We start from the raw sequence: 20,762 nt of genomic DNA, 5'->3' as shown, positions 1-20,762 counted from the left end.
TCTCTCTTAATTACTGCTTTGCCTTTTGGGCTGCAGTGGCAGCAGTCCACGTGCAGCATCTTTCACGGAAGACCATATTTCTGTGAGTCACCTCAGCCAAGTATGGTGTCTAAATTTATTTTTACATTTTAAGACTAGGCCAAGGGGCTCTTTTCTGGGGGGACTCTAGGTAGTAGTCTTGCTGGCTAGGGTAATTGTACACATGGAACCAGGGAAATTTTCTTGCTGTTGAGTTGCTAGGTAGTGCAGGAGGGCAGATACTGCAGCAAGAAAGAGTTGCAAGATGAAGATAAGGGAGAGTAACAGTGAAATGGATCAAGGAAGTATGGAAAGTGTGATTGCTGATTAAGTAGTCATGGTGATGACAGCAGGAAGGAGGTTTACATACCAAGGCATTGCTGAATGTAAAGAACCAAAGGTTGATCCCGAAAATGGCAGTGCTTTAAAAGAGTGACATGGTGGAAATAGTTTGCTATGGAAGCAGAGGAGAACATTCTCATGAAATAAGAAGAAAGGCCAGACTATCTGGTGCATGTTCAGCTAGTGGAACAACTAGATTTAAGATCATGCACTGTTGACAGGATTTCAGCAGGAAATTGAAGGATTAACTTTTGAAGAAATATTAAAAAAATAGAAAATCACAACATCCAGATTGGAAAGACTGAAACAAGCAAGAAAACCACAGGAAGAAAGACGGGATGAAAGAAAATATCCAGTGATACTAATTAAGATTCAAATTAACAAAATGGATATCAAGTGCTTCCCAGTATAATTTACCCCAGTGGTTTAAACTGCATTGTATCAGTGTGCTGATATCTCTGGGGACAGGATTTCTGTGAGGTAACTTGAATCTTTTGCTCTGCTGGGGACATTTGCATGTAGTGGAAAAGAAGACTTCAAGGAAATTACATTTTTCTTCATTTAGCACTGTAGCTGGGGGAAAAAATGACTGCAGTTTAGAACTAACATTGAAGAGATTGAAATGAGAACATTCTAATTGAGTGCAAGTGTGCTTAACATTGTTCATTATGCAAGAAGTTTATTGTTGGGATGGGGGTTAAGTTTTGAGAAGTGTGTGTAAAGAGAAAGTTAAATCTGTTTAAGATGTCATTAATGTGAATGGAAACTAGTATGTATTGTAAGATACTGGGAGCCGCCGAAAGCAAGCTTTTATTATGGTGTTTAAGATCATTTACTGCTGTGATACAAAAAGAAAAGATGCAGTCAGTGTGGGGAAGCAGGTCATATAGTTAGGAATTGTTAACCTAAGTGTAAGAAATGTAATAGTTTGGATCATTGTTTGTTAGATTGTTCATATAGGAAGAGATGCTAGGGGATGAAACACTTCAGATTAAACGGTCTGAGCAAGATTGTGTAGCTATGGATGATGGGGCAATCAGGAAGAGAATGAAGCAGTGGTTGTTGAAGATAAAGAATATTTAAACAAAAAAAATTGGAAGTACAGATACATCAGTTTGATATAACTAGGTAGTGATAAGGAGAATACTTGAGATTTTAAAAAAAGAGCAGGTAAAAGTAAATCCATTGGGGAAGAGTCGGAAGGAAAAACGTAACCACAAAGGTGTAAAATATGAACATGATTTCCCAGTTTTAGCAAATCTAAACAGTTTTAGAAGTTAAAGGCTTGATAGTAATAGAATGGTATAAAAAAAGTAAACGTGGACACTGCATTTACAAAATGCATTAGAAGAGAGATAAGAAAATCAGTCTGTATGGGGAAAAAATATTTGGTCAGGAAATATGCTCAGACACAACACTTAGGATAAAAAGTGAAGTAAGACTTTTGCACAGTTATACTAGGGACATTGGTAGTATGTGATGAAGGCAAGAGAGTTGTAAGACTGTTTATGCATATAGGAATATGATGTAGAAGTGTGTGGTGGTGAATGTCAGTTACAAAACTAGCAATTGTAACTTGATGAAAGAAAACAAAGGTAAGATGCAAGTTATTAGAGAAGTTGTTGGTTTAATGTTTGGAGGAAAAAAACTACTTATCAGATGTATACTGCAAAAATATTCATCTTTTGTTATAAAACAATGGGAGGTGTGAAGTTTGCAGAATTTTCTGACCATTTTGCAAGTTTGGGTTTTAGTGGGTGAAAATGGGAACTTTATCTGCTTGTCAACCTTTTTATTCCTTTACATATACTTAAACAAAAATAAATTGTGGTATGAGCGTATGACAATGGTAGAAAATGAAAATTGGACTTGATCGGTTGAATGTAAAAATCTAAAAAGATTAATTTAAATGTTAAAATAAAACAAAAGAATAAAAAAACTGCAGAAATTTTAAGTAAAATTGAAGTTGAAAACGGAAATAAGTTAAATTGAGAATGTTTAACGTTTAGACATTTTTAAAGGAAAACTGAGTAAGAGGAGGGAAATCTATGAAAGTTGTAATGCAGAAAAAAAGTTAGTGTATGTTGCAAAGTAGAAATTATGAAGGATAGAAAATTGAGAAGTAGAAAGAGAAATAGGTGCAAGACGAAAGTTAGGAAAATAGATTGGGTTAAAAGATAAAGGCAAAAAAATTACAAGACATAGTAAGGAAAGAAAAACTGTCACCCGATCCAAGTATGGACTAGGATATTATTTTTGCAATGATAGAAGTGAAGATGAAAATAGTATTCTGCCATATATTAAGTAAATCATTGAGAGGGAATAAAAAAATGTGATGGTGTGCTAAAATTCATATTAAAATTACAAAATTGATATAAACAGTTTGAGACCAGTAACATTAGGAAGCACATTACAAAACGTTTGAGACTTTTGCAAAAAAGAATGCAGAAGGTGCTGGGCCAGGTATTGTATGATGGTGCTTAGTGTTACTAAGAAGTAAGAGAGGTTAATGATGGTTAAAACGTTTAAATTTCATGCTAGTAGGAAATGAGGTAAAAATAGTAACATGTTTTCAAAAGCTTTTTTTACAGGGTTAGACTGGATACAGTGTAGAAAATACAAGTATGATATAGGTGAAACAGTAAAAATAATTGAAATGCCATGAGAATTCTGGGTTAAAAGTGATGGTAGGTGTTTTGCTTGGGGAAAAAATCATGGGAGTAAAACAAAGTTGCCACCCCCTGTTTATGCGCCTGTTTGTTTTGGTAATGAAATTTGTAAATCACACTAATTTAGGTTAAAATGCAGCATGAGAGACTGAAAATTAAGTACCAAATGTGCTTTTGTCATATGCAGTGGACTGTTGCAGTTGAAAGAAGGTATGGATGGAATAAGAATTTAGATGCTATCAAAAACTATCAAATAAATTGGGATTGCAGTTAAACAGGTAGGTTAAGCATTTTCCTCAAATTGTGTCATCAGCACAGTTACTGTCACCAGGAGTAATATGTAATTTACCATGGGATGAATAAGGCCAATCCAAGACCAAATGGGGTCAGTTAATTTAACCACTAAAAGAAAAATTGGCTTGGGTTAAAATGGCCCGCAAGGGCGGCTAGCCTGGTACATATCTGTGAACCCTGGGTAAGGAAAATAAGTGGAATGTATTATGAGAGATATTTGCTAAGAAATTTTGATGAATGTGTAAGAGTAACAGTACAGTATGAAGAATAACTGGAAGTAGTAAGGAAGTTGATGGCATGGTGGAAAAAGTTTACTCTCGTACACACACACACACACACACACACACATATATATATATATATATATATATATATATATATATATATATATATATATAATATATATGAATAGTGTATTTAGGTGAAGTTTGTGCAGAGCTGAATTGAAAAGTTTTTTTTGTAAAACTGGGTGAGGATTAAGCTCTGAGAAGTGGTATAATTTATAAGAGAAAAGGAGAGTTAAATTAGAAAAGCTGTGTTTTCATGCATTTATGCATTGCTCGTGATAACTAAAAGTTAATGAAACAGGAAAATATTTTGTTGAAACTGAATTATGACTGGAGCAGCGAAAAAAGTATAAATGTACCTTAAATATATGAATGAAATATTTATGGAAAATATTGAAACTTTGAGAAAATGGAAAAAATGAATTTTATGTATTCATAAAAGGAATTATTGAAAAATGTTAGCTATACACGAAAGATTTTTTATTTTGAAATAACTGATTTTTTTGTGGAGTTTATTACTGGAATGTTACCTGTAAAAAGCAATGTATAGTGTTGGAAGAGAGGATGTAAAGAAGGTAATGTAGATGAAACCACAGAATTTTTTTCTAAATTTTACAAGTAATACATTTTGAGAGATCTTTAATAATGAATAGATGGAATGGTTATTAAAAAAAAAAAAAAAGTAAATATGGAGATGGTACTTTGTGGAAAGGTAAGCAAAAGGGCAATTAAAAAAAGTATAAGATTGTCTTCATTGCTGGATGGATGTTATGGAAAAGATGTTTGTTTATTACATAAATTCCAAGAATGAAGTTATGTTGAAGGAAATAAAGGGTTGGTCATCAGCAATGAAAGTGATTGCAAGATGACCAAAGGGTTAAGTCTGACTCCAGGCCAGGTACCAAGCTTCCATGTGCAGTCTGCACCAAAGTCAATTGATTTCCATCCACTTGCTAATATTAATAGGCAAGAGGCAATCAGTCTGCAGACCACCATTACAAGCCTAACAAAAAAGTATCTCCCTGTGCAAGGCATAGGGCATAAAGGTGACATACTTACCTTAGAAGAACTTTGTTGCCAGTCTGGATGTAGTCATTGAACATAAGCCCGAACACTGCTCTTCTGTGCTGGTTATCGAGCCATTTTCATGTAAGTGCCCTGTTACATTTTTCTTATCTTCTTTTTTTTTTGTGGGTTTACATGTCATCCAGGAAGGGAAAATGTTAGTGTTGGAGACAGATTCCCCATAAAGATAATCACAAACAGTGTCCCTTTTTGTTTGGGTGCTTCACATGACCATATGCAGTGTTCTGTTTGTCAATCATTTGTCCCTAAGACCCTACGTAGTCGTCTCTTCTTTTCTATTTACCTAGAAAACCAACATGTAAAGTTGTTGGTGCAAGGTGCTATGGTGGAATCTTCCCATCCCGAGGGTCACTCCCAAAAAAGCCACAGGTCTGATTAGGTTGCTGTTCAGCTTCCCCCGGGCATCTCTCTTGCGGCTGGTGAAAGCTTGGAGGATCGTCCATTTGTTGGTTTGGATTCCTCTGCCTCGACCTGGTTGGGGATCAGCATGGATCTGACTTCTTGCACGTATTCTAAAACTTTTCAAACATCTGCTCCAGACACATTGAGAGGGAACCTGTGTTGATTATATCCAAGGGATTCTGCAGATTGTTGTTCGAGAGGAGATTTCCTACTACGCTGGTGGAGATGTCTACTATGCTGGTAGTGTCAGCAGGTATCTGACTCTTCTGTGTTTTTTTATGCAGATGTCCCACAAAAGAAAACTAAAAAAAGCATATTTCCTCTGTTAAGATACACATCACGAGTGGCAGGATTTTAGTCAAGGGTTTAATGCTTTAATGGCTTTAAAGCCTCCTCAGGGAGTCTTTGTGCTTGCCCTTTCCCTGGTCCTCTACTCCTATGAAGAGACCTGGGGAGCAAGTGTCTTTTGAAGATTATCTGGATTCTGGGGAAGAGTCCTTGGCGTACTGTTCTCAGATCTCTTCCTCGTCAGACTTATGGGTCTGATTAAGAGGATTCTATTAGTCTAGATCTCCTTTAGAATAGCTCTCCTTTGGGGCCAGTGTTTCATTTATGATGGAATTTTTTAAATGGGATTGTTCTCAAGTTTCTGATATTAAAAAGAGATTATGAACTCCTCCAGATGGAGTTTCCCAAACCCTCTGCTGTTCCTCCAAGTCTGGCTGCCCTCTTCAATACCTTTTCAACATCCTCTATTGCCCCTGATTGTGAGTCTCTGGCCCTCCAAGAAATGTGACCGATTTTACAATATACCTGATTGTAAATTTCTCTCTAAATGGCCTCCTGCTGATCTTTCTGTGGTGTTTCTCTTCTGACAAACCCCTGTACGCTGTTGCCTTCTAAGCTGCATCTTTCAGGTAACGATAGTAGTACCATGGAATGTTTGGATAAAAAGGTTTATATTGATGCCACCCTGGCTTTTTAGGGTCATCAATTTCTAGACTTGTGTAACTGGATATGATTTAACCCTTTTTGAAGTTTATCCTGTAGTTCCTGGCTTTCTGGATTATGAGGGGGAAGCTTTCACCCTTTCTTTGTTAGGTTCTACCTCTCAAGTGGTTTGCTGCTCCAAGTGTAGTTATGATACAGCTTACGCTTCCGTTTCTAGGTGTTAAGTCATGGCTTCATATTCAGACTTTGCCTGATGACATTAAAGACAAATTATTGGATGCTGGCCTTGATAATTGGACAGTTGCAAGGCTTTTCAGGAATTGACAAGTTTCAGAAGCATTATCCTTCCAAATCTGTTTTTGTTTGCAGACTCTCACCCTCTACCCAAAGGTAAAAAGGGTTCTAGGTGTGTAACTCTCACCAATTCTACTCAGACTCCTACTTCTGAAAAGCCTCCTTTTCAGGACAAACCAGGTTCCATCTGACAATTTGCTTCCCTTGTCTGTCTTTCCCTGTTCCATTCCAAACTAGTTAAGGGTCACATAAGAGTCTTGGGTTTTATCAGTCATCCGCCAAGTGTATGTTGTGGTGTGGAGATCTCTTCCTCCCCATCCTCCTCAGGAACAGCCTCCTTTCTTTCTGGAGGTGTTTTCAGGCTCTTCTAATTCAGGGCACCATTCGTGTTGTTACCCCCTGTCCATGAAGGGGAAAGGCTTTTATTCCAGGATGTTTCTGGTACCCAAGAAGGAAGATGCCTGGTGGCCAATTCTAGATATTTCTCAGCTCAACACCTTTCCAAAGGTCCCCTCCTTTTGGATGTTCATCTTCCCTTGGCATTTCTGGTATCTTTGGATCTCGAGTGCTTACCTTCACATCCCCATCCATCCCCTATTCAGGACATTCTTGCATTTTCAGTTCTCTGCTGTGCCCTTTGGTCTCTCTGCTGCTCCAAGGATATTCACCAAATGCCTCACTTTTGTCATTGCTTTTTGCAGGATGAAAAGGGTTCAGCTCTCTTCTTATTTAGACCTTCTGTTTCACTACCTCTGATTTACCGTTTCCCTTTGGCAAAGCCTGGTATTCACCATAAGCTGTCAAAAATCAGCTGTGGTTCCTTCTCGGGATCATGTTTTCTCTGTTGCAGTATCCAGACCATTTCCATGCTAGCATCCCTGTCTTCCCCCAAGGCTGTCTGATCGCTTTTTTTCAATCTCCTCTTCTGGTTTGTCATAACCACAGCTTTTTCCTCAGGGTTCTTGGGTTGATGTATTCCACCATTCCTCTGCTGCCTGTGGCCAGACTCCATATGAAAAAAACTTCAATGGTATCTCAAGTCAATATGACTTCAACACTTGTCGCCTTGGTTTCTTAGTTCCCTTTCTTTCCTGTCTCAAGCTTGAGCTTCAGTGGTGAATTAATCGGCTTTCTGTCGACCCAGTGCTTCTTTTCCATCTTCCAGTCCCATCTCAACACTCTTCAGATGCCTCAGACAGGGGCTGGGCGAGCTTCCTTTGGTTCCCTCAAGGATTAGGGTCTCTGGCCTTCTTGTCAGAGGTGAGCTGTCCTTTTAGCTCTTCCAGCTTTTCATTCTCTCTTCCTCGACCCCTCAAAGTTTTCTCAGACAATACTACAGTGATGTTCACTCACTCTTCACGTCTAGGATTTAGCTGTCCAGTATCAAGTGACTCTTCAGGCTGTCTACGTTCGTTCAGGGCAAAATATAGTGGTAGACTCATTGAACAGATCAAGCACACAGGCTCATGAATGGATGCTTCATAGAGATGTTTCCGGACATTGCCCATTGGTGGGGTTATTCCTCATGTAGGTCTTTTTGCTTCCCCCCTTCTAATCAGACAACTTCCTCTCTCCTGTTCCAGAGTCCCAAGTCCTCTGGCTTGGAAAGTGGATGCCCTGCTTTTTCCTTAGGAGATGTTTCTTTCTGCATTCCCTTCCCTTCCTCTGAGTCTGTGGGTCCTGCACAAGGTCGGACAAGACTCAACCAAAATCTTACTGGTGATTCTCTTTTATCCCAGACTGCATTGGTTCCCCCATTTTCAATTAGCCAGAGGCAATTTCTTCGTTACTTCACCAGGTTGCCTTCTCACAAGACAGGGGCTCTTGTCGATTCTTACTTGTCCACTTTAGTTGATGCTGTGGGTGATGGGCTTTTGATCACTTTAAGGCACCTTTTTTTTCCTGAGTATGTGCTTCAGGTCCTGTAGGAGGTTAGGAAACCCACCTCAAAGAAATCACATTTGTCCAAATGATTGATTTTCTGCCTGGTGCCCTTCTTGTAACCAGGGTCCCTTATCAGTGGGAATTCCTGTAGTTCTCTCTCTGATTTGCTGCATGCTGGGTTGGCATATTCAGTTAGTTTACTTCTCATAAATTTCTGCTTATCTGCCCTTGACTGCTCCCCTGGCCTGTAGCTTTTAGGTTGAACAGTTTCTTAAAGGTGTCCTTTGTCAGGCTTCTCGGGAAGTCTATTCACCTTCCTGGGGACCTCCATTTTGTCCTTGGAAAAATTGACTCTGGCTCTATTCGAGTCTGCTGCTTCAGCTTCCTTGCAGCATTGCACTTGGAAGACATTGTTCTTTTGGCCCTTACTTCAGCTAAGAGAGTATGTGAGCTTCAGACTGTTATGGCTGTTCCTCCCTGTTTAGTTTTTCACAGGGTCAGGATGTCTCTTAGTACTAATTTTTATGCCCAAGGTGGTGAGTTGTCTTAGTGGATTAATTTGCTCTCCTTTTTTCCTTCTCTGCAGTCTGCTATAGGCAGCTTTGCTGTTTGGATAAAACTGAGGATTTTTGCAGCTCTGAACAACTTTCTTTCATCATAGGTCTTTGGGTTTGGCAGTTTCTAAACAAACCATCTCTTCCTGGATTTCTAAGGCCATTTCTATTATTCCTTTCATGGTAATTTTATATTTCTGTAAAGGCTCATTCTGCTCTTTTACATCTAGATTCTAGTCCCATCTCAAAGCTCTTTTTGGATGCCTCAGCTTTTAGGAAGCTGTTGCTACTTCTGGTGCCTTTTTCAAAGGGCTTGCATACCAGTTCCATTCTTTAGGCTGCTACTTGTACTTTTCTCCATACCTTCCGTAAGCATTACAAATTGGATATTTCCACAGCCATAGGTGGCTTTGCCAAGGCTGTCTTGCATTGGTTTCCAGAGTGCTCTTCCATGCCTCCCTCCTCTCAGGTTTCATTTTGAACATTTGTACTCCATTGCATAAGGAATATTGCAGCAGTGATGTGGAAGGACATAATACAGCTGTGTAAAATCTTACCATAACAGATGCTCTCTTCACTGTTGCAGTATTTGCTCCCTCCCTCTTCTGCTCTGCCCTGTTTTTCCCTTCCTGGCCAGAGATTTTTTTCTTTTTCCTACTTCTGGATGCACATGTTCCTCCTGGTCTCTAGGGCCATTCTGTTCCTTCTGGGACATTTTAGTTTTGAGGTGTGTATGTCACTGCAGGGGGGAGCATGTGTAATGTACCATCTCTAAAGGTTTTGGTAAACTGGCCAGATATTGGGCTATCCTTGGCAGGAGATCCCTTGCATTAGGGATACTGCATCAGTGAAGAAAAGGACATCTACTGTTTTGGTAAGATTTAGCACAACTTTGAGTTGATAGTTGCATTTGCTGGTATGTTTGCATTTACATGAGACAACTAAAATATTATAGGGTTTCTAGATTTACATGACAGTATGAAAAACATCTGTATATGGAATTTGCTTAATGTATTTTTGTTGGTTAAAGCAGATGACAAGTTTGTTTTGAGGCATTTTTGCAGGTGTGTACACTGTACTTTTACCAAAACGTGACCACTTTTTGGAAATACTTCTAATGGTGCTTTTCTTTTGAAGGATACTTCCTCAGATACTGAACAGTCTGCAGCCCAAGAAGGGAAACGCCAGTCTTCAGATCCCAGAAGATCAAGATCAAGGTCTGCATCAAGGTTGGTTATTTTTTGCATTCTTCCTTTAGTGTGGAGGGGAGACTGAGAATTAATTTGAAGAGCCTCCTCCAATTGGTAGAACAATGTTGGATGTGAACCTTGAGGCATATCCTTTGTAACATTCTGGGTTATGTACAAGGTAGCACTAGGACCACTCTGTATCTTTGTTTTCACAGTCAAAAAATAGAGTTCTCCTTGCTAATAGGCCTCCAGTTCTTCACTGCCTTTTAAGTTTGGGTTGTGAAATTCTGATGTTCTTGTATTCACATGTTGCCGTATTCTTTCTATGGGGATCACCACCTCAGGTGACCCAAACGTCAGCTCCTTTACAAAAGCTTAAGCCTGTTTGCTGTTGGTGCGTGGGACATCACACTCAGGGCCATAAACCAGTGGCCTTAAATGTGACGCCTGTATGCACAGACCTCAAAACGTTTCTGCCACAGTCGAACGTTAGATCGATCGCATCGCTCTTCTATCAAGACGTCTAAAGCTAAGTACCCTGTTGGGAAATTTAGTTTTATTATTGCTTGAGCTTTGGGTGGCCACCGTGGTGCAGTGGTTAGCATTGCCACCTCGCAGTAAGATGTTCTCCGGTTCAATCCTCTGCTGGGGTGCCTTCTGTGCAGAGTCTGCATGTCCTCCCTGTGGTTGCGTGGGTTTCCTCCTGGTGCTCAGGTTTCCTCCCACATCCCAAAGACATGCTGTAGGTGGCTTGGACACTCTAAATTGGCCCTAGGTGTGTGTGCCTTCTGTCGAAGGTTGGGTGCCAGGCTGGCAACTCGACACCTTAAAACTCCACTGCCACTCATGAGCGGACCAGGTGATCTGCTGTGGCGACCCCTAACCTGCAAAAGCCGAAAGAAGGTTATTGCTTGAGCTTGGTTAGCTGTTTTGTTCTTAGCCGATGTCTGCTAAGAGTAAATGCCGATGTGGATGTCAAATTCGCATAAGGACACCCATGTCTGATGTGTATTCTGTTTAGGCCGGGAGCACGACCATATGTCCTGCGCCATTTGCCAATCCTTTGTCCCAGAAATGTTTAGAAGCTGTCTGGCTGCTCTTAATCTGTACCTGGAAAATCAGAGACTTAAAATGTTAGCACTTAGGATGGATCCTGAGTCGGCTGACCAGGTGGAGCCACCACAAAAAAGAGCCAAACTTTTGGGGGCTACTATGGCTGTCCCTCCAGAAACCCAGCCAGCTGCCGATTTAGGGGTTGAGGGACGCCTGCTAGAGCAGTCTAATTTGTCTGCTCCCCTTGAGGAAGCCACTTCTGAAGTACCGGCCAGCACATCCACGGAGGTTACTAAGACGTCTGTTTCTACCAAAGCCGAGTGAGAACCAGGCTCCATTGAACTCCCTTTCGGGTTGCAGGAATCCAAATCCCCTCAATTAGCTTAGGCCCCTGTAACTAGGCCTCCTCCCAAAGCTACTTTTTTGAAAAGAAAGCAAAAAATCAAACATTTCTTCCTCTTTGCCAGTCAGGAATTCCTTCCAGTCATTTACTCAGTCCTTGATGCAAACCTTCATGGCCCTTAGGCCCTCAGCCTCCTCACCCTTCACTATCCCAGTGCTTAGTCCTAGGCCTGATTCAGCTACCTCTTTTCTCCCTCCCACTCAGGAAAAAGTGGATGTTTTCTCATCTTCAGATGAGTCTATTACTCATCTCAAATCACCTCCCCTCTGGAATACTATTCCCCAGATGAGGAATCCATAGAAGGTGTCTCCTCCAGAAGATATCACATTTGGAGAGAAAATTACTAAAATGGAAGAATATTTCAAATGGGATACTTCCCAAATGACAAACTCAGATACTTTGAGTTGCTGCAAGTTGAATCTCCTTCTCCATCTGCCATGCCACCAGTTATTCCTGCATACCTAGACTTATTTGTTTCTACATCTAAAAGTCCAGACCATGACAGCCTACTCCTAGGAGACCAGATAATTTCTATAAGGAGCCTGATGACTACAAATTTCTGGTGAAGCCCCCTCTTGGTTGACCCTGCAGTCATAGCTGTGGCTCCTGACAAGCAATCAAGACTGATCCAGTCCTTGTCTCTTCTGCCTACTGACAAGGATAGCAAGAACATGGACAGGCTGGGTAAGAAGGTTTATACTTCTTCCGCCTTGGCCTTCAGAGCCATTAGCTACCAAACCCATATGATTTAAGTATGCTTTGTACGTGGTATCAAAGCATCTACACTTCTGTCCTCCATACCAGACTCTCCCATCAAGACAGAAGTAGTATCAAAGTTGACTCTGGCATCCCAGGTAGCGAGACACTCCATTAGATGCAGTTATGATGCAGCAGAGGCCTCTGCGAGATCTGCTTCATCTGTGCTTTGGATATTCATGGCTCCAGCTATAACCATTGCCTGAAGATTTTAAATCTAAAATTCTAGATGCTCCACTAGATAACCTCCTGATGTTCATCGTGTTACACTGCTGCGGTTATCACACTTGGGTTATCCTGCCGTCAGGCGGTCCCGCAGTCTGCCAGAGTTCCAAAGTCTTGGTCTGGCGTCTGTTGCTGTCTCTTCTTCCCTGACGTCAGTGCGCCAGGGGTATACAAGATGCATCAGACACCATTTTCTTCAGTATTTCTTGCCGCGCGGTGCCCAAAGCAGAAGCAGTTTGCAAATGCCGGTCGGCCGACTCCTGAGTTTTTCGAAGTCGAATTTCAGATCCAAAGTCTTCAATAAAGCTAAGTACCCCATTGGGGAAACTTTTTTTCTTGCCTCAGACAGATGACAGAAAAAGTTAATAGTTGTATTTCTTGTGGAAAGCAAATACCTCATAAGGACTTCTACTATTACTGTACTCTATGCCTAGGCCCTGATCACGACTTCACTAGTCGGTTTTGTGCTAGATTTAACAAACGTACTATTAAAAGACGTTTTGATTTTGCTTTGCACTACTTTGGCCGAAGGTTCAATTATACTATGCCGTCGGATCAACCGACGACCCCAATAACGGAAAAACGCAAGGACAAGGATAAAGACAGACATCCGAGGTCCAAAACCGACAAAGCCTCTTATAGGCCAGTCGCCGGTTCTCAGTGAGGTGCTTTTGCAGCCCCTGACACCCGCTACCTCAGAGCCACAGGCCGCCTCCGACTCCCACGTGGAGACAACTAGGCCTCTGGAAACTCAAGGTATTGGGCCTACGGAAACTAATCCCTCAGATGGGTCTGGAGCCGCTGAGCAGGCATCGGCTTCGGAGGGTGTTTTCAGACCTTCACAGTTCACCATTAAAACTACAGCCAAGACAAAAGTATCACTAAAGACAAAGAAACAAGTACAGCATTCTCCTGGACAAGCCTCCATGCCTAAGAAACAGATGCTTAAAATGGCCGAAGACCTCATTACTCTAATCTGGTTTCCATCCCCCTCCGGAGAAAAGGCCTAGGCAGCATACAGACTACGATTCCTCTGATCAGGTTTCCATTTATTCTGATTCCTCTTCAGACCAGGACTACTCTCTACCCCCCTATGAGGACTCTGATGCTGAAGAATCTATCCCTTCAGCTCCTCCTCCTGAGGATTATACTTTTGGGGAAATGTTACATACATGAGGGAGCATTTCCATTGGGAAAGTCAGGATTACTCAGAATCTAAGAGGCTCAGAGATTTCCTTTTATTGCCTCAGCATAGGCCCCTGGCTATTCCACCTGTGCTAGATATTGTGGATGATGTGTTCTCTGAATCCAGCTTATCTCCCGATTCCTTGCCCCCTGCACCAGACAAGCCAGATAGGTACTACAGAGTCCCTGACTCTCTCAAGTTTCTTTATAAAAACCCTTCTGCTGATCCAGAAACTATTTCCCAGGGTCCAAAAGGGGTTAAGACTTCCATTGCAAAAAATCCAGTACCCTCCGACAGAGATTCCAGAGCTTTGGATAGATGGGGGAAGAAAGTATACACTTCAGCAACTTTAGCAGTAAGAGCTTTAAATTGCCAATTTCACATGCTTAAGTAAATATTTAATGGCTCAATTAAAACAGAAAATGCTTGCAAGCTCAGAAGATCCTGATTGTAAGGAAATGCAGGATTTATTGCACGCAGTTGAACAGGAGGGAAAACATACTCTGCAATGTGGTTTTGATTCTCTAGAGGCCTCTTGTAGAGCCGGAGTTACAGGTTCAGTGATTCGAAGGCATGCTTGGTTAAAAGAAGAGTTTACCTGATCATGTTAAGGCAAAATGATTGGATGCTCCTTTGCAGCATGATACCTTGTTTGGTGTTAAGGCAGAAGTGTTAAAGAAAATGGAGGATAAAGCTTAATCTATGCAAACAGTCAAGGATTTCTTACAGGTACAGCCACCTCGACTTAGCAGAAATTGGCCTACAAAAAATTGGTCCTTTCCCAATGTCAGACCACAGAGAGGCAGATACAGATGCCCAAGAGGCAGATCTCAACCCCAAGGCTCAAACAGATGATGACAGTGGGGCACCTCAACCCCAAAAGGAGGTGAGGACAAGTCTCAACCTTACAAGAAACAGTCAAAATGACTTTCCCTTTCGTACGCCAAGCACTTCCTTTTTGGAAGCCCCCTTGGAGGGAAAACTAGGATTTTTTTCTCAAAACTGGCAAACAATCACCCAAGACAAGTGGGTTCTAAATATTATGTCTCAAGGTTACAGGTTCCACTTTCATACTTTTCCAAGGTTAAAAAGAATGCCAGACCTGCCACCAAATCAATGGGCAGAGGCACAAAAACAAATTTCAGCCCTCATGGACATGAGCTATTCAAAAAGTACCACAGCAGGAACAAGGACAAGGATTTTACTCAAGACTCTTCCTGGTCCCCAAAAAGGACAAGGCCTGGAGGCTCATACTAGACCTTTCAATTCTAAATACTTAAGTGAGTATTCCGAAATTCAAAATGTTGACATTACAGCAGCTTCTACACATGCTGGGCAAGAAGGCTTGGCTTGTTACTCTGGTCCTCGGAGGCATACCTGCATGTCCCTATCAGACAAAATTGCAGAAGATACCTCAGATTCAAAGCTGGTACAATGCACTACCAATTCTCTGCACTGCCCTTTGGCTTATCTACTGCGCCCAAGGTCTTCACAAAGTGCCTGGCACAAGTAATTGCTTTTTGCAGACAAAAAAGAATTCAAATATATCCACACCTGGACGACTGCCTCATTCAAGCAGAGACAAAAGGACATTCTTCTACAGCATCTGGCATTTGTAAAAAGGTTGCTAACTTCTCTAGAGTACACAGTAAACGAAAATAAGTCAAAACTAATGCCCTCACAAAAGATTCCTGGGTGCCAGCTTAAATACAATGGCCCGATGGCTTACCTCACGCCAGACAAACAGGTTCAACTAACGCAATATTTTCAATTACTGGCAAAAAAGTCCCATCTCCCTGAAAGAAAAATTCTGCAGGCCCTGGGATTCATGGCATCCTGCATACTACTAATGCCATATGCCAGACTGTATATGAGGAAACTACAATGGTACCTAAAAAGTGTTTGGACTCAACACTCTCACAGTTTAGAAGCAGTAATACCAATGATTCCCTGCCTAAAACAGAAGTTTCGATGGTGGGCACAGGCATGTCACCTAAACAAGGGTCAGCCTTTCACCCTACCCACAGCCAGGCAGACTCTAACAGAAGCTTCGGATTAAGCCTGGGGTGCACACATGGCAGGAAAATGCATTCAGGGCAAGTGGACCACAGACCAGATGCATCTTCACATCAATCAAAAAGATGTTGGCTGTTCAAAATGCCCTAACAGCTTTCAAGGGCCTTCTGCATCCAGGACAATTGTTATTAAAGACAGACAACACCACAGTAATGTGGTACATAAACAAGCAAAGGGGCACTCATTCTTACCCCCTATGCAGGCAAGCCATGACCTTGTGGAACACAGCTCTAACGTACCAAGTTTACCTGCAAGCACAATTCTTGCCAGGAAAGAAAAATACTCTGGCAGACGATCTAAGCAAAAATATCATGGACCCTCACGAATGGAAGTTGAATCCACAAATCTTCATCATGGTAACGCAAAAATGAGGATGCCCAGACTTAGATCTTTTTGCCTCCCCACTGAATTGCCAACTACAAAAATTCTGCACACTGACTTATCACAAACAAGCATGGAAAGTGGATGCTCTTTTGTTCACCTGGAAAAACCTAAACGTTTATGCCTTCCCACCTCTGCCTCTCCTTTCAAAGGTACTCCTAAAAGCCAGACAAGAGAAACCGCAGATGGATCCTGATTGCTCCAGACTGGCCACGTCAGCACTGGTACCCTATCTTAAGGAACCTAGCTCCAGGGCCACCATGGATTTTGCCTCAAATTCCACACCTTCTGACCCAACAAAACAATCAGATCCTGCACCGTTAGCTCAAAACCCTAAACAGGCTGCATGGCAGATTTATTAGTCAAACAGGCAACACCTCTCTCTAATGCGGTTATGGATGTCATTTTGGAGGCCAGAAGGCCTAGCACCAGGAAAGCTTACTCAGAAAAATGGAAGAGAGATTCTGCGCCTGGAACCAGGCTCAAAGCCTTGACCCTCTTGTTCCAAACATTCCTCAGATTTCATAATACTTGAGATGCTGGACAGAGACCTATCCTTCTCATCAATTAAGATCCACGCCTCTGCCATTTCAGTACATTACAACACTGATCCTCCTTTATTCTCTCATCCCTTGCTAAAGCAGTACCTGAGAGGGGCTAAAAACATAAGACCGCCCCGGAGAGCAGCAACACCAACTTGGGACCTCAATTTTGTTTTGGAAAAACTGACCCTGCCACCTTTGGAGCCAGCCAATACAGCAGAGCTAAAATTTTATAATGGAAAACAGCTCTGCTCCTGGCAGTAACTTCAGCACGAAGAGTCTCAGAGCTACAAGCATTAATGGCAGTGGAACCTTTTATAATTTTTCATCAGGACAGGGTTTCTTTAATGACAAACCTTACCTTTATTCCAAAGGTGGTATCTAGTGTGGCTCTTAACCAAACCATCCATTTGCCAACTTTTTAATCCAAACCCCCAGAATAAAGGGGAGAAACTGCTGCATTCTTTGGACATGCACAGACAGCTACGCTTCTACTTGGACAAAACAAAAGCTATCAGGAAAACTGAGCAACTGTTTGTAGCATGTGCTGCAGGATCACAGGGCAAGGCTTTCTCAAAGCCGACTATATCCAAATGGATAGGACACTGTATTCACTACTGCTACACACAACATGGGAAATCAGTCCCAAATAGCATTAGGCCACATTCCACCAGGACTACAGCCACTTCAGCGGCCTTTCTCAGAGGAGTACCTACCAAGGAAATTTTGGAGGCTGCAACTTGGAGTTCAGTGCACACCTTTACCAAGCATTACCACCTGCCTCTTTACTCTAAATCCAGAGCAGGATTTGCCACTGCAGTTCTGCAGGATCTCCTAGCCAATCCTAACTCTTTATAGACCAGCCACCCAACCATAGCTTTGGGATTCTACCCAAGTGTGATGACTGCAGCAGTGTAGCACGATGAACATAGTACAGTTTTGTACCTACCATAAATGTAGATGTTAGTGTTCACACTGTTGCAGTCCAGGTTACCCTCCCTCCATCCCCTCTGAACTAGCTGGCCTTATCTATACCTTTCTATCCTATACAACCTTTGTAGTGTATTTGCTTGTGACTGAAGGTATTTTTATTTTGTGTTGTCTACCTACTTGGGGGCACCTGACATCTGAGGCAAGAAAAACTGAAGAAAATGGCGTCGGATGCATCTTGTATACCCCTGGCGCACTGACCTCAGGGAAGAAGCGACAGCAGCCGACGCCGGACCAAGACTTTGGAACTCTGGCCGACTGCGGGACCGCCTGACTGCAGGATAACCCAAGTGTGATGACTGCAGCAGTGTGAACACTCCAACATCTACATTTATGGTAGGTACAAAACTATACTTTTGGCAACTTCCGGAGAAGAGCAGGAGTTACAAGACATGAAGCACCTCTTGTGTCTCTTATTCCAAAATACTACAGAAGTTATCCAGCTAAGATTACCTATGTCCGGAGATCCTCTGCTACTCCTTCATCCAGGCATAAAGAAAGGTAACAGGAGGCAAACCTCTTCCAGGCCCGCTCTTTCTCAGTCTACCCACAGACCGCCCTTTCAGGACAGCAGTGGTACCAGTAATGCGTGACTCCCTTTCCCATCTCCCCGTCAGCCAGTCTCCCACACTCCCTGCCCCTCTGGAGAACTATCACCTCAGACCGCTAGTCTTGGCAATAGTCTACACCTTATACCTCACATGATACAGGATCTTACTGGCTCATGGAACAATAAAAACCTGTCCCCTCAGGAGAAGGAAACTGTTTCTACTCAAGACTACTGGTACCAAAAAAGGATGGGCCATGGAGGCCAATCCTGGACTTGTCTTTTTTAAACTTCCTAAAAGTCCCTTCAGAATGCTATACCTTCAGACCCTCCTTCCACTATTTCCACCCCAAGCATTCATGGTCACTGTAGACCTAAATGAGACCTACCTCCTTATCCCTAAACAGCCCACTCACAAAAAGTTCTTGTGTTTTTTGGGCCTGTTCTCACTTTCAATTTACTGCATTGCCCTTTGGCTTGTCTACTGCAACCAGGGTCCTCACCAGATGCCTAGCTCCTGCCATAACCTACTGCAGGACCAAGGGCATTCAAATATGTCCCTACCTAGATGAATTACTGATTCTGGCAGAGAAAGAAAGCACCCCAAAAAGCCATCTGCAGTTTTCCATGCTAATACTACAAGGGTTGGGATTCACCCTCAACCTCCCCAAACCTTCCCTTGCACCAGAGCAGGAAAAAACCTTCTTGGGATGCAGGATCCAAACAGACCTGATGAAGGCATTCCTCCCTCCAGACAAAGGTACTCCCTGTAGCATACCATTTCCAGGATCTTTTTCGGAACCACCAACTGTCAGCAAGACAATTCGTATGACTTATGGATTTTATGGCTGCCACTGTTCCCATGCTTCAGCTAGCCAGGATGCACGTGAGGAAGCTGCAATGATGTCTAAAGAATATATGTTCTCAACACAGCCTCCCTCTAGACTTCCAGATCCCCTTCCTACCCTGCCTCAAGTCAGAACTGCAGTGGTAGATTCAACAGGTTCAAATGAACCCAGGCCTTCCTCTACCACCACCTACACCAATTCAGCATATGCACACAGATGCCTCAGATCTGGGCTGGGGGGCTGCCATGAAGGACCTCAAGGTGCAAGAATGCTGGCAAGCACACCACTTGAAAAAAACACATCAACGTAAGGGAGATGACTGCAGTTTATCTAGCCCAAAAAACCTTCTTCCCCCTTCTACAGTCAGGTCCCCTTCAAATCTTAACAGACAGCACCACAGTTGTGGTACATCAAACAGGGGGGACCACAGTCATGGTACATCAAACAGGGGAGACCAAGTCTCAACTCCTCTGCAGGCTAGCAATGCAGATTTGGAACCTAGCCTTACAAAACAACTTACCTCTGAAGGCAGTCTACATCCCATCTGCATCACGAGTGGATGTACACAGAGAAGTTTTTCTAGACATTGTCTACCCAGTGGGGCACACGTCAAATAGACTTATTTGCCTCCCCCCAGAGCAGACAACTGAGAAAATTCTGTACAAAGGACCACTCTCCTCTAGCCTGGAGAGTGGATACCTTCATCTCATGGAAGGGATGATTTCTGTATGCCTTTCCTCCTTTTTCTATCATTTAAAAAGTCCTGAAAATCAGGAAGGACAATCCAAAAATCTTGCTCGTGATTCCCTGTTGGCCAATGCAGCATTGGTTCCCCCTTCTACTATCCCTCACCAAAAGTAATCATCACAAGTTACCCACAAGGTGGACCTACTCGCACAGCAGAAGGGAACTCTCATCCACCTCCATCTGGAGATGCTGTGTCTAACACTCTGGGTGATAAACTTTTAATAACCTTCAGAGACCACTATCTGAGGACGTGCTTCCTGTCCTGAAGGAGGCCAGGAAACCTAACACAAGGAAGGTTCTACATTCTGAAATGGGAAAGATGCTCCAAATGGTGTCTCCAAAGGTTTTAGGGATCCCTTTCTAGCAGATGTACCTCTTCTCCTAGCAAATGTATGCGAGCTTATCAAGACAGGCCTTTCATACTCAGTGAAAGTGCACCTCTCTGCTGTCTGCCTGCTTACCCTTAGACTCTTCTTTACTTTTCAGGCTAGATTTTAAATTGTTCCTGAAGGGAGTCCTGTGCATCAGACCACCGAGGAAGCCTATCCCACCGCCTTGGGACCTAAACCTAATCCTGGAAAAACTCACACTGGCTCCATTTGAGCCAGATAGATGTCGTCCTATTCCTGTGTTGCACTATTCTTGGTGTGGGATTTTCTGCCTTAGGCGAACTGTACGTCTGCTCCTATACAAAAGCTTCACCTTGGCTGTTGCAGTTGCATGGGATGTCACACGTAGGGCCATAAACCAAGGACCTTAAATGTGAAGTCTGCACACACAGACCTTAGAACTTTACACACAGGCCTCAGAACTTTTCAGCCGCAGACTGTCGCATCGTGTGCTTTGCTCCTTCACGTCAAGACGTCTAAAAGCTAAGTTCCCTATTGGGGTTTTTCTTTGAACTTTAGCTAAAGCTTGGTTTGTTGTAGTAAACTTTAGCTGATGGCAAAAAAGGGCAAATTCCAATGTGGGCACCAGATACCCATAAAGATATGCACGACCGTTGTGTTTTTGCCTAGGCTGAGGGCACGATCATA

The 20,762-nt window shown here is 42.5% G+C and overlaps 1 protein-coding gene across 1 annotated transcript in view; it reads left to right on the top strand.

The window, feature by feature from the left end:
* Window positions 1–20,762, top strand: part of LOC122802398 (SR-related and CTD-associated factor 4-like) — a 1,636,555-nt gene that overhangs the window by 1,073,564 nt on the left and 542,229 nt on the right. The window contains exon 11 of the mRNA XM_044072023.1: window positions 9,883–10,010. Within this exon, the coding sequence (XP_043927958.1) occupies window positions 9,883–10,010 (128 nt within the window). The remainder of the gene's footprint in view (window positions 1–9,882; window positions 10,011–20,762) is intronic.

This window comes from Protopterus annectens, chromosome 5.part0 (assembly GCF_019279795.1).
Source record: "Protopterus annectens isolate FY-2018-M chromosome 5.part0, PAN1.0, whole genome shotgun sequence".
NCBI lineage: Eukaryota > Metazoa > Chordata > Ceratodontiformes > Protopteridae > Protopterus > Protopterus annectens.
This window is presented reverse-complemented; position numbering and strand designations above follow the sequence as displayed.